A 23154-nucleotide genomic window follows, 5' to 3' on the forward strand; every position below is an offset into this window, starting at 1 on the left:
GAGGTTTAGGGAGCGATGGAATGCATTCCATTTGGGGCATCTCAAGGTATCCAGCAGGCAGCCGGAGATGCAGGTCGGGGGGAGGTTAGGGCTGGATTAATAGACCTGAGAATCATCCGCTTAGAGATGGTCATTGAATCCTTGAAGCTGGTGAGATTGCATTGTTATATATAGAGAGAACAGGAGAGAGGGGTTGGGGGTGCCCCCATTTTGTGAGCTAGACACAGCTAAAGGTCCTCTATAGGAGACTGAGAAAGAGCAGTCTGATAGATGGGGGGGAGGGGAAGGCCAGAAGAGCTTCTAAATGCCCAAGGCTGCACAGAGAAGGGTCAGGGAGCTGACCTAAAATGTCTAAGGCTGCAATGACTAAACCATCTTGTCTGCAATAATGGTTGGCGATTGTACCCCGCTCGGTTCAGACCACAAAGGAGGATTGTGTTGGCTTATGGGTGCACGTGGAGCTTGACTCATGGGAGATTTTTAGCCTGAAGAAGAAGAGATGGTAAATAGCTGAAGGACTGCCAAGTGCAAGAAGGATTAGAATTGTTTTGCTTGGTCTTAGAGTGCAAATCTAGTGGCAGCTTGTGGAAGTAGCAAAAAGTGAGCAAAGCACATTTGCTAACAATTGAAACTCCAAAAAAAGGAATGAGCTCCTTTGAGAAGAAATGAGTTCTTAATCATTTGAGGTCTTTGGATAGAGGCTGGATGGATGGCTTGTTGGTGATATTGAAGAGGGGCAGATTGTTCAGATGTGGTTTGGAGCAGATGTTCCCCATTTTCCCACTCACCTTTGAGGTTGTATGATTCTATGAATGATGTATGATTTTGAACACATCTTTTCCCTTGCTGTATCCTTGGTTTTCTCATCTCTAAACTGAGAACGTTAATTCTTCCTGGCTCAGAATCAAATTCTAGAAACTTTCAGGCCAGACTATCTCCTAGATTTGATTGTGAGAACCTATTAGCAAAGATTGACATTGCAACCTAGCTCTTTGGTACTGCCCTCATCTAGGGGACTCGAGCTAGGTTTTGGGGAGTGATGGGAGGTGAATAAATTTCTGGGAATCGAGATTTCAGAAATGGGTTCAGAGGAAATGTTGATAAAGAAAGAGAAATACTGCCTTGGAAAGAAGAAGAATAACATTCTTAGCAGCCAGGCTGCTTCTTTCCTTACTCTAGAAAGTATTCAAATATTAGAGGATTTATTTTTGTTGGAAATATTCTTCCAAGTTTTTTTTAATGGAAGCCAATCAGGAAATGGTATTCTTTAAAAAAAAAATAGGGATATCATTTTTTAAAAATCATCTTCATTTTCTAATATATATCTACCTAACGCAGAACTATTCCTTATAATAAAGAATAAAATTTTAGAAAGGGAAAAGAGTATTTTAGTAAACCCAGTGTCAACTGGGTTCTATATAGATGGCAGTTAGAAAATGGGGTTCTTTTAAGTAATATTTTTAATGATTCATTTTATTGACGTCTATTCTGCAAACTTGAATATTCTTGATCTTGTGACCATCTTTTTGAAAATGGGGTTGTAGATACACACAGAAGGATTCTCTTTTGTGTGCCTTAAGCCCATCCCAATGCCATTGTTTCTTCTGCTCAGTTATCAAGAAGATTTTTCTAAAGCAAAACAACAACAACAAAAACAATAAGGATAGCTAGCATTTATATAGCACCTACTATGTTCCAGACACTGACCTAAACATTTTTTTTTAGATAGCTTATTTGATCCTCACAACAACCCTGCAAAGCTCTTATTATTTCCATTTTACAGTTGAAGAAACTGAGACAGACAGAGGTGAAGTGACTTGCCCAGAGTCACACGGCTGGTAAGTGAGACTGGATTTGAACTCAGATCTTCCTGATTCCAGGTCTAGCACTCACCCAGTGCATCGCTTAGCCACCATAAATCGGGCCATTCACCTGCAGCATGGTGAGGGACAGCGCCTCTGGCCTCTGGGATCCAATATAGAACCTTCTGTTTAGCATGTAATGCTCGTCTATCTTGGTCACTTCGCACTTTCTACCTTTCTTCTACCTTGTCCCTTCTCTGAGCACTGTGATCCTGCAGGGGCCATTCCTGTTCCCCAGGACTCTGTCTTCCACCCCTGCAATGATCTGTCTCCTCTCCACTATCCACTTCTTTATTTTTCTGGCTTTCTTCAAGTTTCCATTCCAATCCCAGCTTCTGCAGTAGATCTTTCCCTAAAAGGCAGAGGTCTCCCTTGGGCCATCTCCAGGTAAATTCCATTTGGCCACTGAACCTTATGGCTTTGGAAGAGAAAGTGAGACAGGGGATCTTGCTCAGCCCTCCCTTACCGACATCCATCTCACTTGCATGGCATGGCGTCACCTACCTCGGGTCATGGTCTTTGAGAATGAAGGCTAAACAATTACCCACTAGGTCTTCCTTCTGCGATTATCTCCATTTTATTCTATGAGGCTCCTTGAGACCAGGGGCCTGCTTTTACCTCGTATGTCTAGTGCCTGGCACATAGTAGGGGGCTTCATCAGTGCTTCTTGACTGCCTGGCTGCTTATTAATCTTACCATGTTCTCTTACCATGATATATTTCTTTTTTTTTTTTTATTTGGATTTTATTTTTCCAAATAAATGCAAAGATAGTTTTCAACATTCACCTTTGTGAAACCTTGTGTTGCAGATTTTTCTCCCTCCCTCCCTCCTTCTCCCCTCCCCAAGACAGCAGCAATCCAATATAGGCTAAACATGTGCAGTTCTTCTAAACATAGTTCCATATTCATCATGCTGCACAAGAAAAATCAGATCAAAACAGAAAAAAACATGAGAAAGAAAAAATCAAGCAAGCAAACAACAAAAAGAAAAGAAGTGTGAAAATACTAGACTTTGATCCACATTCAGTCTCCATAGTTCTCTCTCTGGTTACGGATGCCACTTTTCATTCCAAGTCTATTGGAATTGTCTTGGATCGCTTCATTGTTGAAAAGCGCCAAGTCCAGCACAGTTGGCCACATAATCTTGTTGTCTCTGCACAACGTTCTCTTGGTTCTACTCACTTCACTTAGCATCGGTTCATGTAAGTCTTTCTAGGCTTTTCTGAAATCAGCCTGCTTATTTTTTCTTTCAGAACAATCATATGTGTTACATTCATATACCATAACTTATTCAGCCATTCCTCAACTGATGGGCATCCCCTCAGTTTCCAGTCGCTTCTGGCTGTATTTTAAAAATCAGAAAGTCACCTGCCTATATTGATGTATAAAAATGGAAGAATATAGTTTAATTTTTAAAAGTTTTCTGAAATTAGCCTGCTCATCATTTTTTTTTTCCTCAGAGTAAAATGAATTCTTCACTTTAATATGTTATATCTGGACTTTCAAAATATAGTTTTTTTTTTTTTTTTACCAGTGAATAACTTTTTATTGACAGAACCCATGCCAGAGTAATTTTTTACAGCATTATCTCTTGCACTCACTTCTGTTCCAATTTTTCCCCTCCCTCCCTTCACCCCCTCCCCCAGATGGCAAGCAATCCTTTACATGTGGAATAGGTTACAGTATATCCTAGATACAATATATGTGTGCAGAACCAAACAGTTTTCTTGTTGCACAGGGAGAATTGGATTCAGAAGGTATAAATAATCCAGGAAGAAAAACAAAAATGCAAGCAGTTTATATTCATTTCCCAGTGTTCTTTCTTTGGGTGTAGCTGCTTCTGTCCATCCTTGATCAATTGAAACTGAATTAGCTCTCTTTATCGAAGAGATCCACTTCCATCAGCTGCTCATCATTTCTTATAGAATAATCATATTGTGTTACATTTATATACCATAACTTAAACAGCCATTCCTCAACTGATGGGCTCACGGTCTCTCTCTTTAATGCATTTTAACATTTTCTTATCGATGTTTATATCTTTCATTGAACATGAAACAAAATTCCCTTGTTTTTGCATCAATATTCCCTTGGTGATGTTTTGTAAATGAAATGCTGCAATCTCCAGAGAGTCCAAATAATTTGAGAACCTTCCATGTCGCTGTGATGAGATTCACATTGCGGGGAAGGAGGCAATGAATACATTCGAGCTGAAACACATTACAAAAGAGGAAAGGCTGTCAGCAATGAAAAGTATGACCTTACAAAAGGGGGCCTGTTGAGCTTGCAGAGAAACAGGGAGTGGCTGGTTGGAGAGTGACCTGTGCACTCCGCTGGTGTCCATGTGGTGCTGGGAGATCGAGCGCTCAGCCCCTGCCTGGCTCGGAGTTGGTGCTTAATAAATGCTCCTTGTCTATGACGAACTAGAGGAGGACACCGGGATGCTGGCTTGGCCAGTGGGGGATGCTCAAAGGCCCAGGTGAAAGCCTGAGTGTATGTGGGTAGGGCTGCACCCTACTGGTGAGATCGTGGGGGAGACGCTGAGCTTGTTCATTTCTGTATCAGGGACCAGCGGGGTGGGCCTCCATGGCCAGGTCCGGGCCCTGAGCTGGGGAGAGCGCCTGGAGCCTTGTGGCAGGTCTCACAGGAGAACTAAGTCTCTGTGGTTGCAGGGAAGTCTGACCCCCCGGCGGGCCCGCCTGCCTGCGGATCAGTCCCGGCCTTCCCGGACCGCCCGTGGCTGCTGCTATCACTGTGCTCTTTGTTTGACCTGAACAGCCCAGGTAACCCAGAGGCAGGAGGGACCCCGGAGCTGGAAGGATGACCGAGTGGCACCGCATCTTCCTCCAGAACCTCTCCGTCCCTCCCCACCCCCAGCGAGGGCGCCAGCTCGGGAAGGAGTCCACGGCCTTTCAGTGCGTCTTGAAGAGGTTGGATGGACTGCAGGCTAAGCAGGTAAAGGGATGCACCAAAGGGTGGAGTGTCCACCATCTTGTGCCCTCAACCCCGAGTCCTGGGTATCTGGGGACCTTGACTGCTGCAGCTGCTTAAGTCAGCTTTTTGGTCAGCTTCAGTGCCTTGGAAAACCACTGACAGCACACAGATCCACGGACAGATAGACACACACAGGCACAGACACAGGACAGACAGACACAGACAGATATGGACAGACGGACAGACATGGACAGATGGACAGACAGACAGACACAGACAGATGGACAGATAGACACGGACAGACACAGACACAGGCAGACACAGACAGACGGACAGATAAATACGGACAGACAGACACAGAACAGACAGATATGGACAGACGGACAGACGTGGACAGATGGACAGACAGATACAGACAGACGGACAGATAGACACGGACAGACACTGACACATAGACAGACGGACACAGACAAATGGACAAACATACATGGACAGATGGACAGACAGACATGGACAGATACAGACAGAAACGGACAGACAGACAAGACAGGCACACACACGGACAGACAGAAATAGATAGACACACAGACACAGACACACACAGACAGAGACACACAGTTCAGAGGTCACAGTTACTCCCTGCTTATTGAGCCACAATGTTAAGAGATGGTCTTGTTTGTGCTGGTTCTGGCACACTAGTCTTTTCATTCTTAATGAAGGCCAGCACCAGGCCTTGGGCCTCCCGTCAGCCCAGTTCATTTCCAAAGCCTTTCTGCTTCGGTTCTGTCAGAACTTTTGTACTCAGGCTGGGCCGCTTGAGTTTGGCCCCCATGAGAACCCCATTAATGATCAGTTAGCAACCAATAATCAATAAGGTTAATTAGCCTTATTAATGATTTCTGGGCGGTTCTTCTAGAGATAAAGGGAATAAGGACTGCTATAGTAACTTCTAGGTGCTGAGTGCTTTTACAAACATCATTTCAGGTGACCCTCACAACCACCCTGTGAGATGGGCGTTGTTAGCGCTTTACAGCTGAGGAATCCCAGGCAGAGAAGGGTTAAATGGCTTATTCAGGGTCACACGGGTAGTGTGTGTCTAGATTTGAATTTGGGTCTCCCTGACTCTAGGCCTGGGGTTCTGTCCTCTCGTCCATTTATTATTTTCTTTTAGCTTAATTTGATTGTGCAATTTAATATTCATTTAAAGAATTGAAATTAATTTAACTAAAATAAGCTAAAATACTGCTTTAATTTGGGAGGGTCACTTATGAAGCTTTTTTCTTGGGGTTTCAGGTTTACTGGCTCACAGACATAGGCCTGGCAGAGACAGTGGGAGCTCTCCAGCCCTTATTCCGTAGAATTGGGAGCTCAGGCCAGGGAGCTGAAGCAGTTTGTTCTGGGTCACTCCCATAGTCCCCCCCAGCTGAAGCCTGAGCCCCAAAACTCCAGTTCCTGATCTGGGGCTCTCTGCACAAGGCCAAAATAGCATATTTTTTAAAAAGAGATTCCCTGCGGGGAAGGAGCATCTCTGGAGTGGGTTGAGCCAGGGATGGAGAACAAGGCCCGGATCCCCTCTCCTCCCTAGTTAGGCATTTCAGCAGCTGGGAGGGAGAGGTTGCGCAGGCGGCTTTGTGTGATCCACTTACTGTGACTATCCAGGCCGAAAAAAGCCGCAAGGGGGCCGAGGTCTTCTCCCCTCCCTGCCGCTCGCCCCTAGATGGGGTTGAGCCGCAATTTCCCCCTCCCAGAGAAGCCCTGTTGCTGTGCCCCGTGGGCGGGATACCAGGCTCAGACCCAGAGCACCTTCAGGTGGGCTCTTGTCCCTTTTGTCTCCCAGAGGCTGCTGGAAGTGCTGTCGGGCGTGGAGTACCATGTTCGGATCTCTTTCTTTGATATGACCTATCGGCACTTCTTTGGGAAGACATGGAAAAGTGCAGCGAAGCCCCTGAAGTCCACGCCGGGGCAGCAGCCCAGGATCATCTTCAATGAGGTAGGAGGGTTTCTGGGGTGAGGCCGGGCGCAGCCCCCCACAGCCGCACTCCCAGGCTATGGAGGAGGTGCCATGGAGCGCTGTACCCGGGACTCTGTGGTGCCCTTGTGTCAGACACCCAACACGGGCTGTTGTGGATCCTGTGATCTCTGTCTGCCTCAGGATGACCGAGTCAGGATCCAGAAAGCTCTCAGCAGGCTGGAGGATTTGGCTGAGTTTAATCAGATGAGATTCAGTGGGCAGGTTAAAGTTTTACATTCGGCTTCCCAAGGATATGGTGGGGAGGGATGGTTGGAGAACAGTTGGTCTGAGGAAGATCTGGAGGCTTGGTGGCCCGCAAGCCCAATATGAACTACCAGGATGTCACAGCCACAGAAGGCTAATGCAGAGAAAGGCAGCCCTGGAATACGGGGGCGCTCATCCCACCGACTCTCGTCAGCACGCCCCATCCGCACTGCTGGGCTTACTTGGGGGCCACACGTCAAGGAAGACCCTGACTGGCTAAGACCTCTCGAGGAGCAACCAGGAGAGGGGGGAGGGGATTAACAGTGCCCATTGTGTGCTCTGTGCTAAGCGCATTGTGACCGTCAGCCTGCCAGGGGGTCCTGTTATTGTCTTCGTTGCACAGCTAAGGAAAGGGAGGCAGGTCTCACCAGGGTCACACAGCTGGCACATGTCGGGGCTGGTTGGGAACTTGGGGTTTTCTGACTCTAGGCCCAGCGCTCTGTCTACCCAGGGCTGCCCAGCCAGGCAAGGGCCCGGGCTCTGTCACTGAGTGACCTCGGCGTGTTTGGCTGAGGGGGATGGAACAGCTATGCTCAGAGAGGTTCCCCACCAGCAGGGAGCGAGACTTCCTCTCGGCTGCAGAGGCCAAAACTTGCAGCACCTGGATGTATCAGCATAGAGCCAGATCAGACTTGGTGTCTGAACCCACGTCCTGAGAGGTAGAGCCTTCGGGGGACATCCCGGCCTCCTCGTCAGGTGCTGGGGCCGCCCAGGGACATCCTGGGAGGCTGTGGGATCTCCAGATGGAGGCTGAGTGACCACCTGTAAGGAGGGTATAGTGGAGGCTCCTTCCACACACAGATGGCTCCTGGAGGCTCCCCCAACTCCCAAATTCTGCGATTCTTGCTTCATTCTGGGGACTTCTGTAGTTCTGGCGCCGAGCCCGCCATCCTCTCCTCAGTGGGCGCTCACCAAGGGCTTCCTGTTGTTACATTTACATCCAGCTTGGTGCAGGCCGGGCCGCAGAAGCCAGTCCCTTATTTTCCCCAGGAGAGATGCCAGGACCGTCCTCAGTCACTTGGACCGGAGCTCGGCCCTCCTCCCCATCCCAGGCCCTTGGGTGGCTGTTGACCAGAACCACTTTGTCCATGCTGTGAGGTGGCTCTGGTGGCTGCCGCCTCAGTGATCATGGGAATGGTGGGAGCAGGATCTCACTGAGGAGTCTTCCCTGAAGAGGTCAGCATTTGGGAGGGCCAAGCACGCCTCTCTTGGGCCTGGTCCCCTCCTTCCCTCAGGTGACACGCTGAAGGCTCTCCTTGGGGCCGGTCCTCCCGGGGCTCTGAGGCAGCGTTTCTGCCAGCTCCTCGTGGAGGAGGATCGGCTTCCCTCCCTTATGATTAGACGAAAAGACTGTGGGTCAGCGGCGTTCTGGCCTTTGGTGCTAGGGTTCTGATAGGCACAGTGATGGACGGACCCCCCCCTTCCCTCAGGCCTGTCCCAGATGGTGCTCATCTCTGAACACGCAGAGGGGCCACAGAGACACTGGGCTCGCTTGTGCCCAGATGGTCAGAATGACTCAGGCCATGGCCTGTCTCAGGGCCGTGCTTGCTGTGTGCGCAGATAGAATCTCAGGGACAAGCACCCGCCCATGGGGGAGCCTTTTCTCCAGCCCTTCTCTTTAGGAGGGGACCCCTTGAGCTTGCCTCAGAAAAGGACTTTTTTTTTTTTTTTTTTTTTTTTTTACCATTTTTTTATTATAGCTTTTTATTTACAAGATATATGTGTGGGTAATTTTTCAGCATTGACACTTGCAAAACCTTCGGTTCCAACTTTTCCCCTCCTTCCCCCCAGATGGCAGATTGACCAATACATGTTAAATATGTTAAAGTGTATGTTAAATGCAATATATGTATACATGTCCATACAGTTATTTTGCTGTACAAGAAGAATCAGACTTTGAAATAAGGTAAAATTGACCTGAGAAGGAAATCAAAGATGCAAGCAGACAAAAACAGAGGGATTAGAAATGCTATGTAGTGGTTCACACTCATTTCCCAGAGTTCTTTCGCTGGGTGTAGCTGGTGTCTACTGCAGAATAGCTTGTCCAGTGCACAGAGAACCAGGTCTGTTTTCAGGAAGCTTCCTCTTCTGAGTTCGAATCCAGTTGCAGACACTTAATTGTGTGACCCTGCACAAGTCACTTCACCCTGCCTGCCTCAGTTTCCTCATCTGTAAAGTGGAGATTATAACAGTGCCCACCTCCAAGAGTTGTTGGGAGGATCAAATGAGAGCATTTGTAAAGTGCTGAGCCCAGAGCTTGGCACACAGTGGGCCCTGCATAAATGCTGGCTGTCTTTATTTGCCATGAACTTCTTTCTCTTCGAGGATATTATCCCCCATTCTCCCTTCTCCTCTCTGATGAGACTGTCCCAGCTCCTCTGTGTATGTCCTCAGTCTCTCTTGGCTTTCCGCCTTGCCCTGTTTCCCACTCTGTGCCTTTGGAGGCTGTTCTTCCCGCCAAGAACATATACATGGCTTGCTTTAGTCCCTCATTTCCTTGACAGCTCAGCTTAAATGCCTTTTCCTTCACAAGGCCTTTCCCGATCTCCTCGTGGCTCCTGTCTCTCCTCTCCCAAGCTTCCTTTCGGTTCATTTTGTGTTTCTACAAGTAGATGCCATCTCCCCTAAAGAACAGAAGCTCCCTTGTGGCTGGGACGTTCTCATTTTTAAGGCTTTGTGGTCTTAGTGACCTAGAGCTTAATAAATAAATGTTGTCAAAGGCTGATCACGGGGAAGGCACCAAGGCACAAACCCAGTGGGATGTAAAAAACAAGTACTATTGTGGGAAAGTCCCTTCTACCTGGAGGAGAGGACCAGCGAAGGTTTCATGGCGGGGCGCTGAAGGCAAGTTACTGCAAGCTACACCACAAGGTGGTTACTGTCCAGTGCCCAGTCATGGATGGCAGGGCCTCTCTCCCTTAGATGACCACCGCCTGAAGAGCTTTCTCTCTATGGCCTTAATGGCTTTAGATGTTATTTCACTTTTTTCAGTCATGTGTCACATCTGATTCCTTGTGACCAACCCTGTTTGGGGTTCTCTTGGCAGAGATAATGGAGTGATTTACCATCTCTAGCTCATTTTACATATGGGGAAACTGAGGCAAACAGAGTTCAGCGACTTGGCCAGGATCACACAGCTAGGAAGTGCCTGAGACCAGATTTAAACTCAGGAAGAAGAGACTTCTGTGTCCAGACTGGCCATTCTATCCACTCTCCTATCTAGCTGCCTATCTTGATGGCTTAGGAGATCCAAGTTCCCACATCATCAGCTGCTGTCAGAAGTTAATTACTCTTTTCTAAAAATCAGAATTTGTATTAATTCCAGCCTCAAAAGGGAGAGAGTTTGATAGTCTTTTTCAGAGACAGTTCGCTAACTACTAACAAAGTCAGCCATTGTAGGTAATAGCACTTTGATTCAGATTAGATAGCCAAAAATCAACCTCATTTCTCTCTCCACTTTAAAGGAGTGCCTAGAGATTAGGGAAGGCGGGAGTTGTTTTGCTATGGTGGTCCAGATGGAAGAAGTTAAGATTGACCCCTCTCCCCAGGTTCAATTTCCTTTAGGCCTAGGGCGACATACTGCCTCTTGGAGAGCCTGGTTCTCGGAACCCTTCCTGGAACCTCCATTTTTGCCCTCTCTAGGGCCGTCCTTTTGGTTACAGGAAAGCAGCAAGATCTGGGTTTGCTTCTCACTATTAGGGCTTATCGAGGTTCTATTAGCTTTGGGCTGTAGAAACCCAGGATCATCCAAAATGTTGTCCTCCAGTTGTGACATTTCCTTCCTGAGAATTCCTTGCCCATTAGTCTAGCTGCCATCTCTTGGGACATATGGTTCTTTTGTGACTATGTGTTTGAGAAGCTCTGTCTCTGCCCCTTTTTCCTACTCATCAGAATTGTTTCCCATTATGTCTTTATGATTTTACTCTTTTAATTGCTTCCTGTCTCTCCTGGACTTAATGAAGATATATATTTTGTCGTAGATCAATTCTGCTTCTATTGAGTGTTGAATGTGTCACTAACATGACAGATAGTCTTCCTGTATTAGGACGATTTGGCCCAAGGAGTCATCCCTTAACATCCATAATGTAAAAGATCAGGAAAAGGAATTGAGATAGGTCATGGAGACTCAGACTGTAAAAGAGCAGGAAAAGGAATTGAGATAGATCATGGAGACTCAGGCTGTAAAAGAGCAGGAAAAGGAATTGAGATAGATCATGGAGACGCAGGCTGTAAAAGATCAGGAAAAGGAGTTGAGATAGATCATGGAGACGCAGATTGTAAAAGAGCAGGAAAAGGAATTGAGATAGATGATGGAGACACAGGCTGTAAAAGAACAGGAAAAGGAATTGAGATAGATCATGGAGACTCAGGCTGTGAAAGAGCAGGAAAAGGAATTGAGATAGATCATGGAGACGCAGGCTGTGAAAGAGCAGGAAAAGGAATTGAGATGGATCATGGAGACGCAGGCTGTGAAAGAGCAGGAAAAGGAATTGAGATAGATCATGGAGATTCAGGCTGTGAAAGAGCAGGAAAAGGAATTGAGATAGATCATGGAGACTCAGGCTGTGAAAGAGCAGGAAAAGGAATTGAGATAGATCATGGAGACTCACACTGTAAAAGAGCAGGAAAAGGAATTGAGATAGATCATGGAGACTCACACTGTAAAAGAGCAGGAAAAGGAATTGAGATAGATCATGGAGACTCAGGCTGTAAAAGAGCAGGAAAAGGAATTGAGATAGATGATGGAGACTCAGGCTGTAAAAGAACAGGAAAAGGAATTGAGATAGGTCATGGAGACTCAGGCTGTAAAAGAGCAGGAAAAGGAATTGAGATAGATCATGGAGATTCACACTGTAAAAGAGCAGGAAAAGGAATTGAGATAGATCATGGAGACTCAGGCTGTGAAAGAGCAAGAAAAGGAATTGAGATAGATCATGGAGACTCAGGCTGTGAAAGAGCAAGAAAAGGAATTGGGATAGATCATGGAGACTCAGGCTGTGAAAGAGCAGGAAAAGGAATTGGGATAGATCATGGAGACTCAGGCTGTGAAAGAGCAGGAAAAGGAATTGAGATAGATCATGGAGACGCAGGCTGTAAAAGAGCAGGAAAAGGAATTGAGATAGATCATGGAGACTCACACTATAAAAGAGCAGGAAAAGGAATTGAGATAGATCATGGAGACTCAGGCTGTAAAAGAGCAGGAAAAGGAATCGAGATAGATGATGGAGACTCAGGCTGTAAAAGAACAGGAAAAGGAATTGAGATAGATCATGGAGACGCAGGCTGTAAAAGAACAGGAAAAGGAATTGAGATAGATCGTGGAGACGCAGGCTGTAAAAGAGCAGGAAAAGGAATTGAGATAGATCATGGAGACTCACACTGTAAAAGAGCAGAAAAGGAATTGAGATAGATCATGGAGATGCAGGCTGTAAAAGAGCAGGAAAAGGAATTGAGATAGATCATGGAGACTCACACTGTAAAAGAGCAGGAAAAGGAATTGAGATAGATCATGGAGACTCAGGCTGTAAAAGAGCAGGAAAAGGAATCGAGATAGATGATGGAGACTCAGGCTGTAAAAGAACAGGAAAAGGAATTGAGATAGATCATGGAGACTCGGGCTGTAAAAGAGCAGGAAAAGGAATTGAGATAGATCATGGAGACTCAGCTGTAAAAGAGCGGGAAAAGGAATTGAGATAGATCATGGAGACTCAGGCTGTAAAAGAGCGGGAAAAGGAATTGAGATAGGTCATGGAGACTCAGGCTGTAAAAGAGCGGGAAAAGGAATTGGGATAGATCATGGAGACTCAGGCTGTGAAAGAGCGGGAAAAGGAATTGGGATAGATCATGGAGACTCACACTGTAAAAGAGCAGGAAAAGGAGTTGAGATAGATCATGGAGACGCAGGCTGTAAAAGAGCAGGAAAAGGAATTGAGATAGATCATGGAGACTCACACTGTAAAAGAGCAGGAAAAGGAATTGAGATAGATCATGGAGACTCAGGCTGTAAAAGAGCAGGAAAAGGAATCGAGATAGATGATGGAGACTCAGGCTGTAAAAGAACAGAAAAGGAATTGAGATAGATCATGGAGACTCGGCTGTAAAAGAGCAGGAAAAGGAATTGAGATAGATCATGGAGACTCAGGCTGTAAAAGAGCGGGAAAAGGAATTGAGATAGATCATGGAGACTCAGGCTGTAAAAGAGCGGGAAAAGGAATTGAGATAGGTCATGGAGACTCAGCTGTAAAAGAGCGGGAAAAGGAATTGGGATAGATCATGGAGACTCAGGCTGTGAAAGAGCGGGAAAAGGAATTGGGATAAATCATGGAGACTCAGGCTGTGAAAGAGCAGGAAAAGGAATTGAGATAGATCATGGAGACTCAGGCTGTGAAAGAGCAGGAAAAGGAATTGAGATAGATCATGAGACTCAGGCTGTAAAAGAGCAGGAAAAGGAATTGAGATAGATCATGGAGACTCACACTGTAAAAGAGCAGGAAAAGGAATTGAGATAGATCATGGAGACTCAGGCTGTAAAAGAGCAGGAAAAGGAATTGAGATAGATGATGGAGACTCAGGCTGTAAAAGAACAGGAAAAGGAATTGAGATAGATCATGGAGACGCAGGCTGTAAAAGAACAGGAAAAGGAATTGAGATAGATCATGGAGATTCACACTGTAAAAGAGCAGGAAAAGGAGTTGAGATAGATCATGGAGACGCAGGCTGTGAAAGAGCAGGAAAAGGAATTGAGATGGATCATGGAGACACAGGCTGTGAAAGAGCAGGAAAAGGAATTGAGATAGATCATGGAGACTCAGGCTGTGAAAGAGCAGGAAAAGGAATTGAGATAGATCATGGAGACTCAGGCTGTGAAAGAGCAGGAAAAGGAATTGAGATAGATCATGGAGACGCAGGCTGTAAAAGAGCAGGAAAAGGAATTGAGATAGATCATAGAGACTCACACTATAAAAGAGCAGGAAAAGGAATTGAGATAGATCATGGAGACTCAGGCTGTAAAAGAGCAGGAAAAGGAATCGAGATAGATGATGGAGACTCAGGCTGTAAAAGAACAGGAAAAGGAATTGAGATAGATCATGGAGACGCAGGCTGTAAAAGAACAGGAAAAGGAATTGAGATAGATCGTGGAGACGCAGGCTGTAAAAGAGCAGGAAAAGGAATTGAGATAGATCATGGAGACTCACACTGTAAAAGAGCAGGAAAAGGAGTTGAGATAGATCATGGAGACGCAGGCTGTAAAAGAGCAGGAAAAGGAATTGAGATAGATCATGGAGACTCACACTGTAAAAGAGCAGGAAAAGGAATTGAGATAGATCATGGAGACTCAGGCTGTAAAAGAACAGGAAAAGGAATCGAGATAGATGATGGAGACTCAGGCTGTAAAAGAACAGGAAAAGGAATTGAGATAGATCATGGAGACTCGGGCTGTAAAAGAGCAGGAAAAGGAATTGAGATAGATCATGGAGACTCAGGCTGTAAAAGAGCGGGAAAAGGAATTGAGATAGATCATGGAGACTCAGGCTGTAAAAGAGCGGAAAAGGAATTGAGATAGGTCATGGAGACTCAGGCTGTAAAAGAGCGGGAAAAGGAATTGGGATAGATCATGGAGACTCAGGCTGTGAAAGAGCGGGAAAAGGAATTGGGATAAATCATGGAGACTCAGGCTGTGAAAGAGCAGGAAAAGGAATTGAGATAGATCATGGAGACTCAGGCTGTGAAAGAGCAGGAAAAGGAATTGAGATAGATGATGGAGACGCAGGCTGTGAAAGAGCAGGAAAAGGAATTGAAATAGATCATGGAGACTCAGGCTATAAAAGAGTAGGAAAAGGAATTGAGATAGGTCATGGAGACTCACACTGTAAAAGAGCAGGAAAAGGAATTGAGATCAGGCTGTAAAAGAGCAGGAAAAGGAATTGAGATAGATGATGGAGATTCAGGCTGTAAAAGAGCAGGAAAAGGAATTGGGATAGATGATGGAGACGCAGGCTGTGAAAGAGCAGGAAAAGGAATTGAGATAGATCATGGAGACTCAGGCTGTAAAAGAGCAGGAAAAGGAATTGGGATAGATCATGGAGACTCAGGCTGTGAAAGAGCAGGAAAAGGAATTGGGATAGATCATGGAGACTCAGGCTGTGAAAGAGCAGGAAAAGGAATTGAGATAGGTTATGGAGATTCAGACTGTTTTTGGTGTTCAGGAGGCCAGGCATCTAGCTGACACTGAAGGTCAGTTTTGCTGCTCTTGCAGTGAAAGAGGATTTAATCCTGTAATTGATATGCAGGTCTACTGATAACTTTCTGAATACGCCTCCAGTGTGTGACAAGTCCCTTTTTCACCTGAGATAGCCCAGCAAAAGCAGCATTCTCATACATTTCTCTCGCTCTTGTGATACATTGCTAATAGCCTTACCTTACCATAAATTCTCCCCCACCTTTGCAGTTTGGTAAGATAGAATTGGGATGTTCCAAATGATAATTTCTTTCTCATGTGTGTAGAGTAAAAGCAGAAAACACACAATTTAGTTCTACTTTTCACCCTTACCATCTAGGACTTCTCCATGTTGTTCAGTTTTAAAATTTTCCACAGTATGTCAGAGGATGAAAGCTGTACCCCCCACTCCCCAAACAAGTTAAGTAAAATTTTTAGGTGAGTTTATAGTATTATTTATTCATAGATTAATGACTAAAAAAAATTTAGGTGTTCTCTAGTCTAATCCCTTCAATTCATAGATAACAAAACTTGTTCTGGTGAGGTCAAATGATTTATTCAAGGTCACACAGGTCCCAAGTGATAGAGGGGACATTAGAGTCCAGATTTTCTCTCTAAAGCCAGACCTGATGTCTGTTCTACTTTACCATACTACTTCCTGTAGTGATCCAGTGAACAGAGGACTGCTCTTGACTTCAAAGCCTGCCTCAGACACTTACTGGCTAGGTGACCCTGGGTGAGTCCCTTAACCTTCTTTGCCTCAATTTCCTCATCTGTAAAATGAGTTAGCCAAGAAGATCTCAAATGGAATTACGAAGAGTTGGACATGACTGGGGAAAAAACAACTGAACAACAATATCAGTATCATTTAATTCCTGGTAGACCATTGGAATCTCTTACTACATGCTGAAAACTTGGGTGACGCCAAACTGTTGCCACATCTGGACTGTTCTTTAATTCATCACTCAGTGATTACCCATGTTCAGGGGCCAGTTATTCCATTTCATTTGGATGTTTTATCCAACATAGTTTTTCTCTTCTCTCTCTACTGAATTAATGTCCAATTACAGGAAATGTTTTAAATTGTGGAGTTGATGTCTTCCCTCTTAGGATACTGCTTTTTTTTTTCTTCCATTTTTTTTAATTGAAGCTTTTTTATTTTCAAAACATATGCAAGGATAATTTTTCACCATTGACCCTTGCAAAACCTTGTGTCCCAATTTTTCCCCTTTCCCCCACCCTCTCCCCAAGATGGCAAGTGATCCAATATATGTTAAACGTGGTTAAAAATATATGTAAGTCTTAGGATAGTTCTAACAGCATTCAGGATCAGTAGGATGAAGGAGATGGGGGCCACAAGCTGGCGGAAAGAACTTGAAGGGAATTTCGGAAGCTGCTTCCGTTTTGTCGATCTCTATTATGTGTGATTGGACTTCTTGGTTCAGAACCTAGTGGGAACCCAAGGCCGCTCCCCACTCCCTGAACTTGAGCGGTGTAGAGACTTTTGGGGGATGTCATCCGGAGCAGGACAGAGTTCAGGCGGTCTGAAGGCCCAGCCCTGGGGGAGAGGGGCTAAGGAGGAGAGCAAGGAGAGTCCCTGGGTAGTCTTTCTGCCGAGGATGTTCTGCAGGCAGGCAGCAGGGGGCAGCAGAGCACAGAAAGTCGATTTCAGTCTCCAGGAGAAATTGACCCGGTCTTGCCAGCCCAGCTTTCAGCTCATTACCTTGAGATTTGTAATTCATAAAAATAGGTTTGGTACAAGTTTAGTCCTCTAACGAGATTTATTCCCCCAGCCCATCAGACACAGACACACACACATAGACACGCGCACACGGGAGCTTAAAACAGACTTTTAGGCAGGAATGACATTGTGCTGAGTAATCACCCTGCCTCCGTAAGTGTGGACATAGCAGTGCAAGTGTCCCCTCTTTTTACGGGCCCTGGAACTTGGTTAAGATCTCTACTTTTGTTGGTTCTGCTAATTACAAATTTAGCTGTGCAATTAGATTGGTGGTATAAAATACATAGACAGGTGTCTTGGTCTCTGCTTTACCTGGGCACTAGTGGTGTGACTTTTAGTGAGTCCTTTGGACCTCACTTTCCTCATCTGTAATATGGGTATAAGAAGAGCAGCCTGTCTTTCTCATGGAATTAGCAGTCATTGAAATGTAAATTGAGGACAAGGAAGTTTAGAGGATATGTGTTTTTATCCTCTGAGGTCACAAGTTAGGGAGTCACTACTAGTCAGTTAGAAAATTGGAAGTGTCTGGCTTGGAATAGATGGTTCCAGAGGGATGTGTGTGTGTGTGACAGAGAGAGAGAGAGAGAGAAAGAGAGACACAGAGAGAGAATCTAAAGGACATCAACTATATAATATATATTATAATATAATATCAAATATATAATATACATATAATCTATAGGAAGAGGGAGTTTATATATATGTATATGTGTGTGGGGGTGATATATATCTATGACATCTGTGCCTCTATCATCAAGAAGGAGTTTTTTTTACTTCCAATGCAAATCAGTAACTATTCTTAAACTTATAGCTTAAGTGATTTGTCCAAGACCATACAGCCAGTGTGTGTCAGAGGTGGAACCGGTCTTCAGGATATTATGCATTGCATCTGTGCATCATAGCATGCATATCATGTGCATGTGTAGGGATACGTATTGGACTAAGGTCCCTTCCAGCTCTGAAGTTATGATCATATAATTATATGTATGTATACAGAAGCATATACATGTGTGTATATATGTATTTATACTATGATTAGATACATGTATATATGTAATATACATACATATACACACATATTTAAATATACATAAATTTGTCTTTAGCATATAATCAGTAAAAGCAAAAACAGTCTAAACCAGATATCAAGGGTTTGCATGTGGGAACTCCCAAGAGAATATGATGGTCTTGAGGGTTGGGGGTGTTTATTTTGGCTTTTTATAACTCACCTGTAAATGTTTAATAAATGTAGATTTAGTCCAATCCCTTTAATTTAATTTATTTTAATTTTTTGATATAAACTATTTATTAATAGACAAGGCCAATGAATATATTTATTTCTTCTTGGACACATCCACAGTGCGACCTCTTCAGCCTGTAGTCTTGGTGTGCCGGCCTCGGATCCGGAGACCCCAGAAGTGCATTTATTGGCCCGGAGAGCTAGATTGATAAAAGAGGTTTATTATTGGTTAAGCAAGGTTAAAGTATAGGTGAAGGTAGAGATAAGGAGGGCACTGGACAGAGAGTCCAGTGGACAGAGGGTCCTTACATGGTAGCCATGTTTGGAATCTCTGCCTCCCTTTAATTTTAGAGAGGAGGAACCTGAGACCCAGCAAAATGAAATCATTTGTTCAAGGTCACAGAGGACATAAGTGGTAGCTCCAAGCTTCAGAGCCAATGGGTACTTCCCAGTGTACTGTTATGCTTGTAGTGAGATTAGATGAGATATTGCCCAAGAAAACACTTTGAAAACTTGGCAACTTACTGAAAAGGAGATGCAGATTGTTATTATTATGAGCAAAATTTGACTCTATTTGGCATTACAAGACATGTCTGGCTCAGGAATGTATTAATTGATCAGTCTCATTCTAAAATGCTTCATTTTTTGGTTACTGAATTACACCAGAATGATAGACTGTAGTTCCGAGGACAAATTTTTATTTTATTTGTATACTGCTTTTCTGTCCTTTTCAAAGTGGTCTTAACTTGAGCATGAGCTTGTAGAATAAATCTCTTGTAGACTAAATCATCTTTTTGTCCAGTGGGTCGTGTTTCTCTGTGTGCCCCCAAATTTTTGTGTTCAATCCTACAGCTGTTTTTGGGGCCTAGATTACCTTTCTTGGCTTTTACAGCTCAGAAGTTCTGGGATTCAATACTCAGCATACAGAAAGTCCCCCTCTGAGGAGAAGTATTACCTTTCCATTCTTTGCAGTCACTTAATATTTCATTCTATTGTGTTATATGTGTGTGTATTTCTCTCTCTCTCTCTGTGCATTTACATATACCACACATAACACACACATACACACATATATATTTATATACACATATACAGACATCTATGTGTATATATGTATTTAAAAATAATCCTGAAGACTTACATGAACTGATGCTGAATGAATTGAACAGAACTAGAACATTGTATACAAGTAATGACAAGATTATATGACGAGTAACTGTGATGGTTGTGGCTCTTTTCAACAACGAGATGATTCAAGACAATTCCAGTAGACTTGGGATGGAAAATGCCATTTGCAGCTAGAGAGAGAACTATGAAGGCTTAGTATGGATCGAAACATAGTATTTTCCACATTTTGTTTGTTTGTTTCTTGTGGTGTTTTCCCTTATTCTTATACATTTTAACAAATACAGAAATGTGTTTAAAAGAATTGTATATATTAAACACATATCAGATTGCTTGCTTTCTTATGGGGAGGCAAGAGAAGGAGGGAGAAAAAATTGGAACACAAATTAGTAGTAAATACAGTAATGAATGTTGAAATTATATATGTAATTGGAAAAGTAAAATACTATTGAAAAATTAAAAAAAAATTCTGGAGGCCTAGATCTAGTGCAATTGCTGAGTTTTAATTTTGAGAGAGAAATAATTTTTGGTTAAATTCATTCCCTTAACCAGGTATGCTTCTGACTCTTATTATCAGAGTTTATTCTCCCTCCCTTCCCCTTTTTTTATTTTGTGAAAATAACTGGTCAAGAATTCTCATTCATTCTTCCACAATCCAGAGCATGGGGCTTTCCTCTTAGCCAGAGTCCATCCTCAACCACCAGATGTTGCTAGAGCCCTATAGTCGGCCTCCTCTGGAGTCTTCTCTGTCATGGAAGTTAATGTGGTTGTTTTTGCTTCCCGTAACCAAGGAGATAAGAAACTAATTCTTGAATGCTTCTTACTCCTTAGAGTAATGAGAGCACTGCAATTTGCCTGATGAGAAGTAGATGCTGTCAAGGGGTATCAGTGTCATCTGAATGGAATCTCTAAATGTCCTTGCCATTGACTTGACTATTCAGAGTATAGTCCTAGACAGAATTGTTAACCCTCTACACCAGGAGAGCTACATTATGCTGCCTCTGTAATGCTTTGGGGGTCTGAGAAATACAACTGCAAGAATAGAAATCTGGTTTCAGTTCATGGAGGAGTAGTGCCTTCTGTATCCCTCTTATCTGGGAGATGGGAACTTCCCCTTCAGGGAAAGATTAGGAGTCATTTGTCTGTCCTGAGCTTTACCTTTTTATGCAAATCTTGTTCTTTTGCTGTTGCTCTGGTACAGTAACAGCTTTACTCATCCACTGTTCACCAACAACAAGTTTGATGTTTCTGGAAGAAGAAGAAAGATTGTTTTGCTCTGAGATGTATTCAGGAATTGGGGTTTGATCAAATCTGTTCTCTCACATTGATGAAATGGAATGGTCAATAATAGTAAGAATGTTACAGATTCACAGCTAATTAATGGTATATTAATCAGTATTTTCTGAGTCCTCTTAAATCTCGTTTAAACTTTATCACTGTAGAGTACTGTAGTGTATGATTAAAATCTTTAGTTTATTGTTATTATTATTTTAATATTACTTTATTTTTCCAAATACATGAAAAGATAGTTTTCAATATTTACCTTTGCAAAATCTCATGCTCCAAATTTTTCTCCCTCTTCCTACTCTCTTCTCTCCCTTCCCCAAGACAGCAGACAATCTGGTATAGATTAAACATGTGCTATTTTCCTAAACATATTTCCATATTTGCCATGCTGAGCAAGAAAAAGCAGTTCAAAATAGAAAAAAAAAACGAGAAAGAAGAAAAATCAAGCAAACAATAAGAACAATGACAATAACAGCAAAAAAGGTGAAAATAGTATGCTTCGATTTATATTCAGACTCCGTAGTTCTCTCTCCGAATGCAGATGGCACTTTCCATCCCAAGGCTATTGGAATTGTTTTGAATCACTTCATTATTGAAAAAAGCCAAGTATATCACAGTTGATCATCATATAATCTTATTGTTACTGTGTACAATGTTCTGTTGGTCCTACTCACTTCACTTAGCATCAATTCATGTAAGTCTTTTCAGATCTTTCTGAAATCAGCTTGTAGATTATTTTTTATAGAACAAAAGTTTTCCATTACTTTCATATACCATAACTTATTTAGCCATTCCTAACTGATGGGCATCCACACAATTTCCAGTTCCTTGCTATCACAAAAAGAGCTGCTACAAATATTTTTGCGCATATAGGCTCTTTTCCCTCTTTTATGATCTCTTTCGGATATAGACATAAGAGTGACACTGCTGGATCAAGGAATATGCAGAGTTTTATAGCCCTTTGGATATAGTTTCAAATTGCCTTCCAGAATGGTTAGATCATTTCACGACTCCACCAATAATGCATTAGTGTCCCAGTAAAACCTTTAATTTTAATGGACGGTGTCTTCCCTAATCATGTCCATTCTTCCTGCCTGATAATCCCTTATCCTATCCCTTTTCTGAAACCCCCATATCTAGAATCTTTTATTCCAGGATAGAAAATTTCAGTTTCCTAGCTGTTTTGTGTGTCCTACCTATGACTTCAGGGATTTGAAACCAATTACATTTTACCCAACTAGGAACTTTCCTCCTTCCTTTAAAATATTTGAAATGCTCTGATGTTCAGGATCCCTCTGAGCTAAGCAAGCTGAGCTGAAGCAAAAAGTCTCTGAAGACTTGATGTAACCATGTGCCATGTCCTGGGAGAAATCTCTTACTAGTCCATTGAGGAATGATCTGATCTGATCTGATCTGAGACTCCCTGGCAACTTATATTTCTTTCTTGGCCCTTCCCAGGCCTTCTTGGGAAGTGTTAGACCCAGCCTGTTGGGAGAGTTTCCTAGGCTGGCTGGGAAGAGAAAAAGGGGACAGCTGAATGGGCTGCTCCAGTATTTTTTCCTGGTTGTCTTTGGCTCCTGCTCACCATGGATGTCTCCAGTCAAACTACTTGATCTTCCCTTAACACACCAATAAATGGACCTATCACTTAAGGGTAGATCTGTGAAGGCCTGTAACTCCAGCAATGGGCTGATGGGTTCTATGATATAGGAGGGGGTGAGTTAGAGTAGATCTCTGAGGTGGTACGTGGCTCTACAATTCCATGATTCTGTGGTTGGTAAGACCTGAACTCAGAAGAATAGCTACTGAATTTGGGATTCTGGCTGAGCATTCACCACAAGAGATTTCTGCATGGGCAGAGTTCACTATTTATAGGTTGATGGTGATAGCCCCATTTGTTTATATGCTACTTTAATGGTATTACTAGTATTTTCCTATGTGCTGATTAGCTTGATTTGATTTTTTAAAAGTTTTTATTTATGTGTTTTTTGATATCACCATAGTTTTTCCCGGGATCCTTTTATCAACTCCCTCACAGAGTACTATCATATATTACAGATACGAATATATTATAGATATAATACAAATACATTATAAATGTTATAAAATACAAAGTTTTTCTAAAGATAAAAAAGGAAGAAAAAATCAGCATAATTGATCAGCACATTGAAAAAATCCCCAAAATATGTGTAATGTATAGCTCTAGTGGATTCCCATCTCTGCCAAGAAGTAGAGTGGGAGCATCTTCTCCTTTCTGTCAGACTGTGAAACTGGATTAAATGTCTCCTGTGTGCCAGGCCTGTGCTAAGTGATGGGGACCCAAAGAAAGACAGGAGACCATGTCCTTGCCCTGACAGAGCTTACAATCAGTGGGAGGATGCATAGGTTATTGGGTTTGGCTTATCTTTATAATTTTGCAACATTTTAATCTGTTTCTTTCTACTTACATTATGTAGTCATTGTGTGTATCAT

General features: G+C 43.3%; 1 protein-coding gene across 4 annotated transcripts in view; it reads left to right on the top strand.

The window, feature by feature from the left end:
* The window catches only part of NPHP4 (nephrocystin 4), a 162430-nt gene that overhangs the window by 11283 nt on the left and 127993 nt on the right, over positions 1-23154 (top strand). For 3 of the 4 annotated variants that reach the window (XM_051988713.1, XM_051988710.1, XM_051988712.1), the window contains 2 exons: positions 4641-4817; positions 6634-6786. In XM_051988713.1, the coding sequence (XP_051844673.1) occupies positions 4683-4817; positions 6634-6786 (288 nt within the window). In that variant the 5' untranslated portion in view covers positions 4641-4682. Of the gene's footprint in view, positions 1-1783; positions 1839-4640; positions 4818-6633; positions 6787-23154 lie in introns of all 4 variants that reach the window. The other variant, XM_051988711.1, reaches the window with a different exon arrangement.

The sequence above is a fragment of the Antechinus flavipes genome, chromosome 3, assembly GCF_016432865.1.
Source record: "Antechinus flavipes isolate AdamAnt ecotype Samford, QLD, Australia chromosome 3, AdamAnt_v2, whole genome shotgun sequence".
NCBI lineage: Eukaryota > Metazoa > Chordata > Mammalia > Dasyuromorphia > Dasyuridae > Antechinus > Antechinus flavipes.